This window comes from Rana temporaria, chromosome 11 (genome assembly GCF_905171775.1).
Source record: "Rana temporaria chromosome 11, aRanTem1.1, whole genome shotgun sequence".
Lineage (NCBI taxonomy): Eukaryota > Metazoa > Chordata > Amphibia > Anura > Ranidae > Rana > Rana temporaria.
Window position 1 is genome coordinate 119,394,457 of NC_053499.1, and position 17,368 is coordinate 119,411,824.

The following is a 17,368-nucleotide window of genomic DNA, read 5'->3' on the forward strand; positions in this document are numbered from 1 at the left end:
ATGCATAGAATGCATTAAGATAAAAAACCTTCTGCCTTTACAACCTCTTTAAAGTGGAGGTTCACCCAAAAACTTAATTTTTAACATTAGATTGAGGCTTATTTTGTGAAGGGGAATCGGGTGTTTTTTTTTAAATCGAAGCAGTACTTACCGTTTTAGAGATAGATCTTCTCCGCCTCTTCCCGGTATGGGCTGCGGGACTGGGCGTTCCTATTTGATTGACAGTCTTCCGACAGGCTTCCAACTTGACAAAACCAGCCTCAATCTAATGTTAAAACATTTTTTTCGGGTGAACTCCCGCTTTAAGGCTCTATTCACACTTGTACGACTCCAAAGTTGTGCCAACTTTGGAGTGCAGGTTGATGCAACTTTGGATGGGTGCAACTTGGATATGACTTTGGCTTTGACCAGTGGCGGTCTGTCCATTAGGGGTGCCTGAGTGCCCCCCTCTATGCCAAGCTGCTGCTAAGAAAGAAAACTGAATATTGGCATGCATTAAAAAGGGGATTAACTCCAGAGATAAAACAATAATTCTCCCGCTCTACAAGACTCTGGTCTGGCCGCACCTGGAGTATGATGTCCAGTTCTGGGCCACAGTCTTTAGGAAGGATGTACTGGAAATGGAGCGAGTACAAATAACTAATACAAAGCTAATAAAGGAGGATATTAGTTATGAAGAAAGGTGCGAGCACTGAACTTATTCTCTCTGGAGAAGAGACGCTTGAGAGGGGATATGATTTCAATTTACAAATACCATACTGGTGACCCCACAATAGGGATAAAACGCGGAAGGGAGTTTATCAAGACACATGGCCACTAATTAAAATTAGAAGAAAAGAGGTTTAACCATAAACTACGTAAAGCAATGGTTCTCAACCTGGGGTCGGGACACCCTCGGGGGTCAAATGATGATTTGCCAGGGGTCACCAAATCCTGGGCTGTTCCTGAAGCCCACACCGCTCTCCCAGCCTTTTGCGGCCCCCCAGCAGGGCTGTCCTTAGAGTCTGTGGCCGCCCAGCTGGGCTGTTCCTGTGGGCCCCCACCAAGGAGTAAATGAAGGAATAAAAATAGAAAATACATGGAAGGGAGAGGAAAAGGGGGGAGGAACCAAGAGAAAGGTAGAGAAAGAATAAGAGACGTAACAAGAAAGATAGCTAGAGAGAGGGATGGGGGGAATTTTTTATTTTTAATTAGGATAGAGAGAGATACAAGGGAAAGAAAGGAGAACAAAGAGAAAGAGTGGTACATCCTAAAATGTACCATAAGAGGTTTTAACACTGTACGAGTGGAAGGGACTCAGGGAGCGATAAATGTCTGTGAGTTAGGGACGCAAATTACTTGTCTTGCCACGCAAATAATTTTACTGTTAGGGGTCCCCACAACTTGGGAAATTTTATCAAGGGGTCACGGCGCTAGAAGGTTGAGAACCACTGGGCTAGATTCAGATAGATTAGCGGATCTTTAGATCTGCGTAATCTATCTGATTTACGATCCGCCGGCGCAAACTTGAGAGGCTAGTGCAGTATTCAGAAAGCACTTACCTCGAAACTTGCACCGGCGGATCGTAAATCCCCCGGCGGAATTCAAATTCCGCGGCTAGGGGAAGTGTAGTATTTAAATCAGGCGCGTCCCCGCGCCGATTTAACTGCGAATGCGCCGTCCGCGAATTTTCCCGGCGTGCATTGCTCCCAATGACGTCGCTAGAACGTCATTGGTTTCGGCGTGAACGTAAATTACGTCCATCCGTATTCGCGACCGACTTACGCAAACGACATAAAATGTCAAAACTCGGCGCAGGAACGACGGCCATACTTAACATTGGATACGCCGCATATAGCAGGGGTAACTATCCGCCGGAAAAAGCCGAACGCAAACGACGTAAAAAAAAAGCGATGGGCGGGCGTTCGTTTCTGAATCGGCGAATCTCCTCATTTGCATATTCGTTGCGTATACAAATGGAAGCACCACCTAGCGGCCGGCGGGAGATTGCAGCCTAAGATCCGACGGTGTAAGTCACTTACACCTGTCGGATCTAAGGGAGATCTATGCGAAACTGATTCTTATGAATCAGTCGCATAGATCCGACCGTCGGATCTCAGAGATACGACGGCGTATCAGGAGATACGCCGTCATATCTCTATCTGAATCTCCCCCACTGACGTAGGGGGTTCTTTACTGTAAGAGCGGCAAGGATGTGGAATTCCCTTCCACAGGTGGTGGTATCAGCGGGGAGCATCGATCGTTTCAAGAAACTATTAGATAAGCACCTGAAGCACCACAACATACACAGGTTGAACTTGATGGACTTGTGTCTTTTTTCAACCTCACCTACTATATAACTTTGTAACTATAACTTTTGTGCAAACCAATCAATATGTGTTGATTGGAATATTTTTTCCCCCAAAAATACATATAGGCCTAAATTTCAACTTTTTTATTGGATAGATTGTATAGCAGAAAGTACAAAATATTGTTTATTTTTTTCAAAACTGTCAGGCCCGGTTCACAAAGCACTTACGCCAACGTATCTCGAGATACGCCGCGTAAGTATAACTATGCGCCGTCGTATCTATGCGCCGTGCCCACAATCTGAGATACGCCTAAAAATAGGCTTCCTACGACCGACGTAACTTGCCTACGCCGTCGTATCATGGGCGCATATTTACGCTGGGCGCATTTGCCGCTCCCATTGATTTTCTATGCACATATGTAAATGAGGGAGATACGCCGATTCATGAACGAACTTGCACCGGGCGCATAATATACGCGGTTTGCGTAAGTCGTACGTCCGGCGTAAAGTTATTCCCCATACATGAGGCGCAACCCATGCAAAGGTATGGACCAGGGAACACAGCCGTTGTATTTTACGTCGTTTATGTAGTATGGCACTCTGCCTATCATTTGCATGGGGTCACGCCTCATTAGCATGGCTTACGCCCACTTCCACCTACGACGGCTTACGCCGAGGGAACCCAGCGCAGTTTGGGAGGCAAGTGCTTTATGAATTCGGTGCTTGCCTCTCTGCGCAACGTCTGCATAGCGTATATATTGGATACGCTACACCGGCATAAATATGCGCCAATGTATGTGAATCCGGGCCTCAGTCTTTTTTTGTTTATAGTGCAAACCCCCCCCCCAAAAAAAGGCAGAGGTGATCAAAAACCACCAAAAGAAAGCTCTATTTGTGGGGAAATAAAAGTCATACATTACATTATTTGGGTACAGTGTCACATGACTGCGCAATTGTCAGTTAAATTAACGCAGTGCCATTTCGCCATAAATTGCCTGGACATGAAGCGGGGTAAATCTTCCAGAGGTCCAGTGGTTAAGAGAAAACACAGCAGGAAAACGTTTTACAACACAAGTATGTTACAGAGGTTAGTAAGACATGAAATTAGTCAAACGCATGTATGCTTATGGTCTATATTAAGATTATATAAGGTAAGCATGCATAGAATGTATGTTCTGGGCAAACCAGTCAGGTTTCTTTGTAGCGCTACATGACACTTTTATACATCTTTTGGCCTTGAAACAATAAACATTACAGTATAGTTTAAATACACGCAATAGGTGTTGGTTCATGAGCAAGACTTCACTGTACTGCTTGTCATAGCTGGGTGAAAATGTTGCTTAAACTAACAGAAAGGCTAGGAGATCCTTATCATATCTTTAGAGGTGTTCAAACACAATGATTAACCACTTAACAACCGGGCCAATTCTGATACTATGCTCCTACATGTAAAAATCATCATTTTTTGGGCTAGAAAATTACATAGAACCCCCAAATATTATATATGTGTTTTTAGCAGAGACCCTAGAGAATACAATGGCAGTCATAGCAACTTTTTATCTCGCACGGTATTTGCGCAGAAATTTTTTAAACACTTTTTTGGGGAATTTTTTTTTTGTTGATGCTTTAAAAAAAAACCAGTAAAGTTAGTCCAATTTGTTTGCATAATGTGAAAGATGAAGCACACGCTCGTGGAATGGCGCAAAACTTTGGTACTTAAAAATCCCCATAGGTAACGCTTAAATTTTTTTTACTGGTTACGTGTTTTTAGTTAAAAAGGAGGTTTAGGGCAAGAATTATTGCTCTCGCTCTAACGTTCATGGCAACACCTCACATGTGTGGTTTGAACACCGTTTTCATATGTGGGTGGGACTTATGTATGCGTTCGCTTTCTGCGTGCGAGCACACAGGGACAGGGGCACTTTAAAAAAAAAATATTGTTAATTTTACTTTAAAAACATTTTTTGGACACTTTGAAAAGAGAAAAACAAATGTATCACTTTTATTCCTATTACAAGGAATGTAAACATCCCTTGTAATAGGAATATGGCATGACAGGACCTCTTTACAGTGAGATATGGGGTCAATAAGACTCCACATCTCACCACTAGGCTGGGAAGATTAAAATAAAACGCTCACCGCTTCACAGCCGAACTGGCGCCGTTTTTTTTTTAATGCAGAGGCCGGGGCGTAAAATCATAACATAAAAGCCTAGGACGTTATATAAAGTCCACGGTTGGCAAGTGGTTAAGCACTTTTGGTGAAACGCGTCTGCTGAATAGTGTGGATCCCTTGCGTCAGGGGTCAAGTCCTGGGGAAAAAAGTGTGGGAACTCCCACCCAAGATCCACTCCCCCACCAAAAAAAAAAAAAATGATACGCTCATATGCATAATTACTAAACCGCATTTTTTTTTTTTGATCCACTGTACCTTAGTAATCCTTTATGTTACTGGCCGCTTCCTGTATATGGATTCATCAGGTAGTGTGCTGGTATTCCGTCACTTCCTCGATGCCGCAATGTCTCCTGGGAACTTTTGTCATTGTTCCCAGGAGACATTGCAGAGGTCTGCCGCAAATTAACGCAGGATTTAGAAAGAACTTTAAGCAAGTGACTCGAGCTGGGCATCGCCGCTTAGTGAAGGATTGGCGCGGGCGGCTCGGCTGCTCTAGTCCTGCAAAGGGAACTGCGTTCCTGCTGTGAAAAAAGTGCAGGAACTCCGTTCCCACGCGTTCCCGCACGACTTGAGCCCTGCCTTGCGTGTCATGTTTTTTGAACCTTTGACTCTACAATAACTCTTCAGCTCTGGATTTTCCCGCTTTTTCTCTTTGTTGCATGGATTTCTCAGGTTGCGGACCTTGGCAGTCTTGTTGCCACAGTAGTATCAAGAGATGTTTAATTTGCAAACAGCCTTGGAGCGGTGTACAGTCTACTTCCCCTTTTCCTTTGCTCAAGCACAAACCCAAGAACAAACAAAGTATGTAAACTTAATATAACATTACAAAAGCTTTATTAGTTCATAGATAAGAAAACATATAAAACATAAAAGATGTCCTGCCCATCCCCGAGAAAAATGCTGGTTTATGCTCAACCCTATTTAGGCTGCACACACAATGTCTTATTTGATTATATAATCGTTATACAACAAAATAGTCAATGCAGGAACACTGTTGTAGGTATTAACGCGTTTCATAAATGTTTAATGCTTTCTCAGGAGACCTAATGTAGCAGGGAATGGAGCACAATTAGAATATATTTCCATAAGTTCATAAACAGTCAGACAATAACAATACATAAGAGTTACATACTCAACAAAGTGATTCAGTATGCATGTGGCTTCACATTCAGGGAGGAAGAGATTTATTCAAACAGAAAATCTGTAGTTGACTCGGAACAATCCTTGGGACATGAAGGATACTGGAGAAAAATTGTGGATGGCTAAATGGATCCATATCTGTGGGATCAAGACCTAATAAGATAAAAAGTAAAATATACATTTAAAAAAAATGCCACTCTCTCTATGAGGGACTTATGCCGCGTACACACAGTCGTTTTTCGGCATGAAAAAAAGTCATTTTTTCATCATGAAAAAAAACGACGTTTTTCCAACTTCATCATTAAAAACGATGTTGCCCACACACCATCATTTTGGAAAAATGATGAACAAAGCGCGGTGACGTACAACACGTACGACGGAACTCTAAGGCCCCGTACAGACGACCGAACATATCTGCTGAAACTGGTCCGCGGACCAGTTTCAGCAGACATGTTCGGTCGTCTGTACAGCCGAGCGGACAGGATTCCAACGTACATTTGCCCGCCGAGCCTTTTTCGAGCGGGCAAATATTTCTAAACATGTTTAGAAACATGCCCGCTGGAATCCTGTCCGTCGGACATGTTCGGTCGTCTGTACAGACCTACCGTACATGTTTGAGCGGCCGCCATCCCTCGCATGCGTCAAATGACTTAGATGCGTGGAAGCATTGAACTGCCAGGGCCGCGCACGTCGCCGCGTCATCGTCGTGGCCTCGTCGCCGTGTATCGAGTAAGCGCGGATTTCTGTATGATGGTGTGTACAGCCATCATACAGAAATCTCCGGGCAGACATGTACGCTGAAAACGGTCCGGCGGACCGTTTTCATCGTACATGTTTGCCCGTCTGTACGAGGCCTAAAAGGGAAGTTCTATTTGCCTTTGGGCTGCTTTTAGCAGATTCCTTGTTAGCAAAAGACGATTCGCGCTTTTTTGTCTGTTACAGCGTGATGAATGTGCTTATTCCATTATGAATGGTAGTTTTACCAGAACGAGCGCTCCTGTCTCATAACTTGCTTCTGGGCATGCGCGTGTTTAAAACGTTGTTTTTGCCCACACACGATCATTTTTTACATCACGAAAAACGACATTTTGAAAAACGACATTAAAAAATGCAGCATGCTCGAATTTTGATGAAAAACGATGTGTAGCCCACACACGATCATTTTGAATGACGTTTTTAAAAACGGTGGTTTTTTTTAATGCCGAAAAACGACCGTGTGTACGCGGCATTACATATGCTGAAAGTGATTCTAAAGGAAGAATTTTTTTTATCTTGATGCATTCTATACATTAAGATAAAAAATCTTCTTTGTGCAGCAGCCCCCCTAATACTTACCTGAGCCCATCTCCATCCAGTGATGTGCCTCCTGATTGGCTGAGACACATCAGCGGTGCCTTTGGCTCCAGCTGCTGTCAATCAAAGTCAGTTAGCCAATCAGGAGAGAAAGGGGGCGGATGAAAATCCGTTGCTCCGTATCTGAATGGATACACAAAGCTGTGGCTCGGCTCAGGGTTCCCCATAGCAAGCTGCTTGCTGTGGGGGCACTCGAAAAAGGGAGGGGAGGGAGAGCTGGCAAATGACCCAATAAGAAGAGGATCTGGGCTGCTCTGTGCACACTGCACAGAGCAGGTAAGTATAACATGTTTGTTATATTTAAAGAAAAAACAAGACTTTAGTATCACTTTAAGTACTTGGAATAAACCACCAATTATGGGGAAAGGAACCTCCACTTGGGATACAGCAAAAGAGAGAAAACATATATTGCCAATTTTAACAGTTGTTTTTATCAGTTATTTACATAGATAAATCCCAGGGATGGGACAAAAAAATAACCTGTTTTTAGACTATGGTGTTAGATTAGTTTCTCTATTGTTCAAATATTCTTTAGCTCTTCTGTTTAGGTGTCAAAAACTAAAAAACAATATGTGATAAAATGAAGTAGAATGTACAAAATGTCTGTCTTGGTTTGTCATGCAAATGCAAGTATATAGAGAAATTCACCTCCAGCCTGTCAGCTTCCTTTATTGTGGAGACAACAGGTCTTTAGAAATAGAAAGAAAGGGGTGAAATTAGAATTTCAAAGATTTTCTCAATGAGGGACTGCTGGGTAAGACTGCATTAATTTTATTTAACATCCACATATGAAATACTTTAATAATTAATGAAAGAATACACGTATCTACAAAACACCATTAAAAAGACACTAGTCTGGATAGGGACACAGGTGGTCACCACAACCTCACATACCACATTCACCATCTCCTGCAGGAGTGTTGGAACCCTCTGATGACCAGGCTCCCCCTAGTTGATTGTATACTGTTGCAATAAAAAGTATGTGAACCCTTTTGGAATGATATGGATTTCTGCACAATATGTCATAAAATGTGATCTGATCTTAACCTAAGTCGCAACAATAGACAACCACAGTCTGCTTAAACTAATAACACACAAATAATTAAATGTTACCATGTTTTTATTGAACACACCATGTAAACATTCACAGTGCACGTGGAAAAAGTATGTGAACCCTTGGATTTAATAATTGGTTGAACCTCCTTTGGCAGCAATAACTTCAACCAAACGTTTCCTGTAGTTGCAGATCAGACGTGCACAATGGTCAGGAGTAATTCTTGACCATTCCTCTTTACAGAACTGTTTCCGTTCAGCAATATTCTTGGGATGTCTGGTGTAAGTTGCTTTCTTGAGGTCATGCCACAGCATCTCAATCGGGTTGAGGTCAGGACTCTGACTGGGCCACTCCAGAAGGTGTATTTTCTTCTGTTTAAGCCAGCCTGTTGTTCTATGCTTTGGGTCGTTGTCCTTTTGCAACACCCATCTTCTGTTGAGCTTCAGCTGGTGGACAGATGGCCTTAAGTTCTCCTGCAAAATGTCTTGATAAACTTGGGAATTCATTTTTCCTTCGATGATAGCAATCTGTTCAGGCCCTAAGGCAGCAAAGCAGCCCAAACCATGATGCCCCCACCACCATACTTCACAGTTGGGGTGAGGTTTTGATGTTGGTGTGCTGTGCCTCTTTTTTTCCACACATAGTGTTGTGTGTTTCTTCCAAACAACTTAACTTTGGTTTTATCTGTCCACAGAATATTTTGTCAGTACTGCTGTGGAACATCTAAGTGCTCTTGTGCAAACTGTAAATGTGCAGCAATGTTTTTTTTGGACAGCAGTGGCTTCCTCTGTGGTATCCTCCCATGAAATCCATTCTTGTTTAGTGTTTTACGTAAAGTAGATTCGCTAACAGGGATGTTGGCATATGCCAGAGACTTTTGTAAGTCTTTAGCTGACACTCTAGGATTCTTCTTTACCTCATTGAGCAGTTTGCGCTGTGCTCTTTCAGTCATCTTTACAGGACGGCCACTCTAGGGAGAGTAGCAGCAGTGCTGAACTTTCTCCATTTATAGACAATTTGTCTTACCGTGGACTGATGAACAGCAAGGCTTTTGGAGATATTTTTATAACCCTTTCCAGCTTTATGCAAGTCAGCAATTCTTAATCGTAGGTCTTCTGGGAGCTCTTTTGTGCGAGGCATCATTCACATCAGGCAATGCTTCTTGTGAAAAGCAAACCCAGAACTGGTGTGTGTTTTTTTATAGGACAGGGCAGCTGTAACCAACACCTCCAATCTCAATTCATTGATTGGACTCCAGTTGTCTGACACCTCACTCCAATTAGCTCTTGGAGATGTCATTAGTCTAGGCTCTAGGGGTTCACACCTGCACATACTTTTTATTGCAACTGTAGTTGGTACCACTATATGGGATTATACCTAAAGACTGGGCTAGGAAAATATGCATGTAATTGCAATGCTGTTAAGTGCGGAGGCACTGATATATAGAGCAATGTGAAGCCAGTCCAGGAATATAATGTGGAGCAGCAAAATAGGCCATATGGCTGTGGATTATTAATGTTGAGGTCACCTTGCAGGTATAGATACCAATACCACAGAGTGGGGGAGAGAGGGAGAGGGGGAACAGGACAGTGGGGAAAAAGCCTAGTGACAACAATAGTACTAATACACGGTCACATGGGTATACATCCCGTCAGAACTGATCAGGGAAAATACAGCTCACCACAAGTCGCATTGTCCCGCCACTCTTATTTCCTTTAGAAATAGATGTAAAAGATTTCCATAAGATACCTTCACAGCAGGGCCACGGATTCCAGGTCTGTGACTGTCCGCAGCCGCGTGACATCACTCCCGCACATGCGGCACAGGGGCCGTTTCTTCACAGCGCATGCACCGATGACATCATTGGCGCAAAACACAGTAAATATCTCCTAAACGGCGCACATTTAGGAGATATCTACAGTACCTATAGGTAAGCCTTACCTATAGGTACAACTTCCACAGAGTGGTTTACAACCTCTTTAAGCTGGACATACACTAGTATTCTAAAAAATTTCATTTTGAGAACATTCCTCAATTATCTAATCATAATGAGGTCAAATTGATGCTCATTTGATGAGAAAATTTGAAAGAGCAGGATAAGAAATATTCTCCAACAAACTGTGGTTTTTGTTTGGGAAAGTCCATTCACTCCAAAATCGATTGTCAACAGTACTTTGAAAACATTTGTTTTTAACAATCGGTCATCAAATGTATCGAAGAGCATTTTTGTACAAATCTACCAGTGTATAGCCAGCTTTATTGTTATTAGTTTGTATTCACAGATTCCCCGTATAGGCTCTTAATTTAAATCCTAATTTGAATGTACAGTATCTCACAAAAGTGAGTACACCCCTTACATTTTTGTAAATATTTTATTATATCTTTTCATGTGACAACACTGAAGATATGACACTTTGCTACAATGTAAAGTAGTGAGTGTACAGCTTGTATAACAGTGTACATTTGATGTCCTCTTAAAATAACTCAACACACAGCTATTAATGTTTAAACCGCTGGCAACAAAAGTGAGAACACCCCCTAAGTGAAAATGTCCAAATTGAGCCCAAAGTGTCAATATTTTGTGTGGTCACCATTATTTTCCAGCATTGCTTTAACCCTCTTGGGTATGACATTCACCAGAGCGTCACAGGTTGCCACCGGAGTCTTGTCCACTCCTCCATGATGACATCACAGAGTTGATGGATGTTAGAGACCCTGCACCCCTCCACCTTCCATTTGAGGATGCCCCACAGATGCTCAATAGGGGTTTAGGTCTGCAGACATGCTTGGCCAGTCCATCACCTTTACCCTCAGCTTCTTTAAAAAGGCAGTGGTCATCTTGGAGGTGTTTGGGGTCGTTATCATGTTGGTTGGTTTACATTTTGTGTCTATGCACTGTTTTTGTACTTACGCCTATGCCTCTGATATTCTTTATTAAATCCAGATATATAGTTGTTGGTTAAAACATTGTATGAATTTTTTATTATCAAGTGTTTAACTTTTTAAATACTGTATAGCCACTTCCTATAACTGATCTTGTGTATGGGATCGTTCACTAAGGCAAGAATAGATCCCATCACATGAATGTTCTTACTTTTTTAAATTATGGGAGCCCTGTGTGTGTGTGTGTGTGTGTGTGTGTGTGTGTGTGTGTATATGTATATATATATATGTATATATATATATATATATATATATATATATATATATATATATATATATATATGCTAGACCAATGTAGACCAGCAACATAGTCTGAATGCCTTTTCCCTAGAATATAATGACACAACTGTCCTCTCTCTGACTGGACTATATTACTGGGCATTCAAACAATGAATGCCTTTAGTATCAGAGAAATAGTCTGAATACTTCCTAATGTTAAGCTCTGTTCTGCTGATCCACACACAAATCACACAATCTATTTGTTCTTTGGTTTTAGTAGTTTTTTGGACGGTTTCTTGTCCTATGTTCTGTGTTGTGAGTCATATGAAAACTAGTTACCACAGTTTACTGAGTGTGGTGAGTTCATTGAACTTTTATTAAACAATAGATATGCATGTTGATTGCAAAAATATCTGTATAATTTCCAATTACTTCCAATAAAACAATCTGCTGTTTTTGTTAATCGTCTTCCCAGACAGCAGCACTGCCCTGCTCTTCCTTCTTCTTTGCAGACAGTATCGCACTACGCCTTCTTTTTTTTTCATTTTTTATCTCCAACCTATTAGCGTTCTGTTGAGGTTTCCTGCTGAAATAACCATGATAGGATCAATTACCCATGAGCATGAGCATGAACCGGCTCTTTTTCTTCTCCTAATTTTACTAAGTTCCTGGCCCAATGTCTGGTCTTGTGTGTGCATGTTATTAGACATTCTAAAGGTCTTTTTATGCAGTCTCGATGGTGGATGAAGTCCTTAAGATGTTGTAGGGCGCAGGTGTTAAACACAAGGCCCGCAGGCCGAATCCGGCCCTCTAGGCCATTTCATGTGGCCCTCACACCTTCAGCCAACCTCTGGTCCTCCTCCAGACACACGATCGGATATCTGATGGAATCTAATCCGATGGATTTTTCCGTCTGGTATCCGCTGAAGCTGACTTTCATCAGTCTTGCCTACACACCATCATTTAAAAATCGGTGATGTACAACACTACGATGAGCCGAACAAAAAGTTCAATGCTTCCGAGCATGCGTCGACTTGATTCTGAGACATGCGTGGATTTTTGTCCGATGGAGTTCCACACAGAGGATCAGATTTTTCTATCGTTTTTTTATCCATAGGAAAAATTTTAAACATGTTCTATTTTTTTTCACCGATGGAAAAAAGACTGATGGGGCCCACACACGATCGGTTTGTCCGATGAAAACAGTCTGTTTTCATCAGACAAACCGATCGTGTGTACACGGCTTTACTTTCTGCTTTCAAGCAATGCATCCAGCTTCTTCCAAGCAGCAGCATAAGGAAAGGGGGTGCACTGTGATGTATGGGAGAGTGGGGGACTCAACTTCTGATGGTGGGGTGGCTCTTGACATCTATTGTAAGGGGAGGGGATGTGCTGGACATCCAATCTTACAGATACAACCGGCCCTTTTAAAGGGGAATCATATTGCTGATGCGGCCCACAATGAAATTGAGTTTGACACCACTGTTCCAGGGCAATCGTAGCCATTAGTAGTAGCTCTTCTGGCTGCTGCATTGTGTATCCTGTAGTCCTGGTGCTGAGAATGCCAGATATTTTATACACATAGTAGACATGCATGCCAGATGGGCAAGGAGTGTTGAGGCAACTTGGGCCAAATGCTGCATTCAAGTAGGCTCAGAGTCATCATTTATATTTTGTTGGTGCCGTAGTTGGATCCTGATTTGTCTTGGTAATTGACATCTGCAGTCCTTGCACCACTGCCTCTGCAAGGCAATGCTTTATTTAATATATATTACCCCTTACTTTTCTTAGCAATATGGTGGGTCTAGTAGCCACTTTTTGTTGTTTCTTTGGTGTAGAGGTTCTTAAATACCCTGTCCTGGCTCCTTGTCGGGATTCTCCATTAATTGGGACAAGTCTGTTCTTTTGCCTTTGGATGCTCTGACGGTTTTGTTACCGGTTGCTGCGGAATCCCTTAGGGTAGTCTCCTCCTTTAAATACTTGGGAGTGTATGTATCTGCGAACCCGTTGTCCTACTTGGAGGAGAATATTTTGCCCCTCTTCAAAAAGCTCCAATTGAAGTGTAATGCATGGTGCAAACTACCATTGTCCGTAATTGGTAGAATAAATTTGATTAAAATGGTCCGGTGTCCCCAACTATTGTATATTATGCACAACTCCCCACAATGGATTCCACGTCGATGGTTCACCCGTATCGATACCCTGTTCAGATCTCTAATATAGAGGAAACGGGTTGCCAGAATTAGTCTTTCCACCCTGCAGTATGGTAAAGACCGGGGAGGAGCTGCAGTCCCCAATCCTAAACTTTACTTTTATGCATCTCAGCTTTAGCATCTCAGTGGCTGTGGGTTGTTGGATGACTCCGATAGAGAACCTATTGCGGACTGGAACGCAGGATACTATAGTATTATCCGAGCTGGAGGCAGGGTTACCCCGGTTGCCGCAAAAGTCCCCTACTGTTGTCCTTCTTAAGCGACTCTGGACTGCTTTCAGGTCTTGTTTGAGAATCTGGGGGTTCTTGGAGGAGACCCCATTGTGGGGAAATCTCAACTTTGGGGAAGTTTATCAGCTGGAGGGTTTCCAGAAATGTAGGGAGGCTGGCATTTACAAGGTTGCCCAATTATTTCATGATAATGTTTTGAAGTCCTTTTCGGACCTTTAAATGAATTTAATCTCCATAGAACCCAATTTTACAGATATCTCCAACTAAGACATGCTCTTCAGGCTCAAGGCCAAACTTCTATTCTCAGGCTTGTTAGTCATTCCTTACTTAAGGATATTTGTTATGGTCAGGAGAGGAAGTTCTTGATTTCTCATATCTATTCAAACCTATTATTAACTACGCAGGATATAGCCAATCTACCAAGTAGAAGGTGTTGGACACAGGATTTGGGAGAAATTTGTGAAGAGCACTGGGATTTATGCCTATAATCTGGTCCCCTTACTTCGGTATCACAGTCTCATAGGTTGTCCCATCTTTTTTTGCTGCATAGGGCTTACCGTACACCTATACAATTGCATCGTTGGGGGAGGAGAGACTCCCCTATGTGTCCTAAATGTTGCAGGGATAAGGGTTCTCTAATTCATCTCATGTGGCGCTGCCCCAAGTTACATCGTTACTGGGGTGATGTCACAGAAGTCGTTTCCTCAGTATTCCAGGTTAGGATCCCATTGGATCCCTTGATATGTGTCTTGGGAGCGATTGATGAGGACGTTTTTCCTTACCCTGCCAATATAGCGGTAACTAGACTATTATACATAGCCCGTAAGCTGGTTGCAAGGCTTTGGCTGGCTGCATATGTGCCGACTAAACTTCAGTGGGTGAACCAAGTAAACTATGTTCTCATTCGAGAACATCTAACGTATCAGCATAGAGATGTATCTCGAAAGTTCTATTCTATATGGCAGGCATGGCTGGATACACCTGGGTTGGCACCTCCGCGATTAATTATGCATCGGTTATTGCAAATGTGAACAGTATGTCTGGGTGGTTGAATAATGTTCTCAACACTCTCTATCTTTCACTGGTAAGTATGCGAATTGAATTTACCCTCTGCTGATGAGAGAGAGTTTTTATTCATACAGGTTGAATGTTATGAGTATTCTGTATTTACAGGAGAGAATTTTTTGTTTTAGTTTTTTTCTTTTGTTTTTTTTTTGTTTTTTTGGCTTGTTGGCCTATTCTGTTGTTTTGAAGGGTTTTCTCTTTATGTACGAAAGATTTTACGTGAACTACTTATGTGCCGTTACTTTGTTTGTACTGTCTCCCGATGTTTTGTATCATTTGATGTACAAGTTACGTCTTGTTTTTGATGGCACAATAAACTATTTTTTTTATTTAAAAAAACCCTGTCCGACCCTAAAATTGTTTCCTTTTCTACTCTCTGTGATTGGTAGTTCTCTGAGTTAGTCTGTACTTTTTATATTTTAGTTTGTTTAGTATTTGCTGTAAAATTTCTACAGGCCAGAAAGTACCTTGCAAAGCACGCAGTTGCAGTGTGGTGGTGTGTGTTTTTAGGGAGTTAAAGCTGGCGGTAAGGAGATGACATAATGCCTTCACATTGCCTGTCAAATGCCCAACTGAAAAACACCATGAATCACCATGATTCAAAACACCATGAATCACTCTTCAGAGGATGAAGCTCATGTAAAAAAGCCGTACTTTGCGGGCCTATTGGTGCATAGGTGCACTTTAATGAGCAGAAGCCCACTGAGGTCATGACTTGGTTATCTTTCTTTCTCACTTGCTCTCTCTCATCTCAGGAAAGATCCAGTGTTATATATATGCAATGCACCAGGACTTGTTTGCCCCAGTCCATTTGTGCAAGGGAAAAGGTCCTGTATGAAGAATTATGGATGTGTTGCCCTAAGTGTTCCTGGTATGGGTGCCTTTCAAAATGGAACGCAGGGCAAGTGAAAACACATGCATTGTGTTGTTGTTGAGGCCTACAACATAGTGAAGTTCAACTTGGATTATGAAAAATGTTACTAATTCCAGTAGGGGCGATATCACCCAGTTAGTGCCTTGGACCTGATATTTACAGACCCGTTAAGAGCTTTACAACACAATGCAGAAATACTGTATATTGAAAGCAACTAATATTGTATGTATGGCTATGCTCAGTAAATACAGCTACTGTAAGCATGATAAATATTTCAAAGCTTTGCAGAATTCGTAAATCATTATGGCTGCTTTCAGACTGTATTCATATGTCCTATTCATTTTGTTCTCTTAGGTTACGAAGAAACAGTTCATCTGATAAACTGGTCAGAGAAGCACGAGATAGAAGCAAAAAGCTGGAACGGAAATCTGTCTCAACTGCAAATCTTTTAAATGGTGAGAATTGTGGGAGATGGGATTGAAGCGTAAAAAATGCTCAGATGTATCCCTCTTCTTTTGCCACAGGTTTGGCCACCAATTCACGGTCCCGATGTGCTCGTTTTACCCGGACACGGCACATTTGCGATCCACAGGAGGGCTCTGCGATTGGTCCTCCTGATCACATGACGGCTGTGTCCAATCACAGCTGTTGCGTGATGTAAATAAAGAGCCGGTTGCTAGGCGATCGGCACTCCTCTCCTCACTCGGAAGTTGTCAGTGAGGAGAGCGGATCTCTGCAGCCGGCCGGTGATCAGTGAGTATGAGCATTTTTTTACAGCTTTTTACACACTGATCACTGGCCCAGTGTCCCCACATATGTCCCCACACAATGTAAAAACATATGTCCCCAAAACACATGTCTCCACTCATGTTCCCACACAGAAAAAACACCTGTCCCACACATATCTAACATTAAAATCACATGTCCCAATGATCATCTGCACACATATGTCCGTGATCATCTGCGTACGTCTGTCCGTGATCACACAAACCAATTATTATAAACTTAACAGTATTTTTTTTGCTAAAGACATGTAGCAGAATACATTTTGGCTTAAATTTATGACAAAATTCTCTTTTATTGGATTTCTTTTAAAATAGAAAGATGAAAATATTGTTTTTTTACCAAATGTCCACTCTTTTTTTCGCCTATATCGCAAAAAATTAAAAACAAAGTCGTGAATAAATACCACCAAAAGAACGTTTTCTGGGAACGAAATGATAAAAATTTCTTTTGGGTACAGCGGAGTATGACCGCGCAAGTGTGAGAGTGCTGAAGGTTGAAAATTGGTCTGTGAAGGAAGGGGGCGATAGCGCCCAGTATTGAAGTGATAGAAAAGGAGTCCGGTGCAGCTTTGTTCACAGGTTCAAGTTCGATTCAGGAGAACTTTTACTTTGATTCGCACCCGAACTGGACCTAAAATTGCACAGGACTATTTTCCAAAACAGACGGTTGGCGCCCAAGACATATGTGAATTGGCTCCATTGCAAGCCGGACCGGTTAACATGTTATCCGAATCAGATGCGGTTCAAAGCACACCTGATTCACATACATATGAACCGAGCCTTATAGAGGTTCTAATGCCTTGTACACACGATTGGATTTCTGATGGAATAAAATCCAATGAAATTTTTCGTCGGAATTCTGATGAAGCTAACTTTCATCAGTCTTGCATACACACTATCAGACTAAATTCCGACCGTGCCAAAACGCAGTGATGTAAATGAAGTTCAATGCTTCTGAGGATGCGTCGACTTGATTCTGAAGCCTCGTACACACGGCCGAGGAACTCGACGTGCCAAACACATCGAG

At 42.1% G+C, this 17,368-nt stretch overlaps 1 protein-coding gene across 2 annotated transcripts in view; it reads left to right on the top strand.

Moving 5' to 3' along the window:
• The window catches only part of EML3 (EMAP like 3), a 148,053-nt gene that overhangs the window by 65,843 nt on the left and 64,842 nt on the right, over positions 1 to 17,368 (top strand). For both annotated transcript variants that reach the window (XM_040328946.1, XM_040328947.1), the window contains exon 5: positions 15,911 to 16,011. In XM_040328946.1, the coding sequence (XP_040184880.1) occupies positions 15,911 to 16,011 (101 nt within the window). The remainder of the gene's footprint in view (positions 1 to 15,910; positions 16,012 to 17,368) is intronic.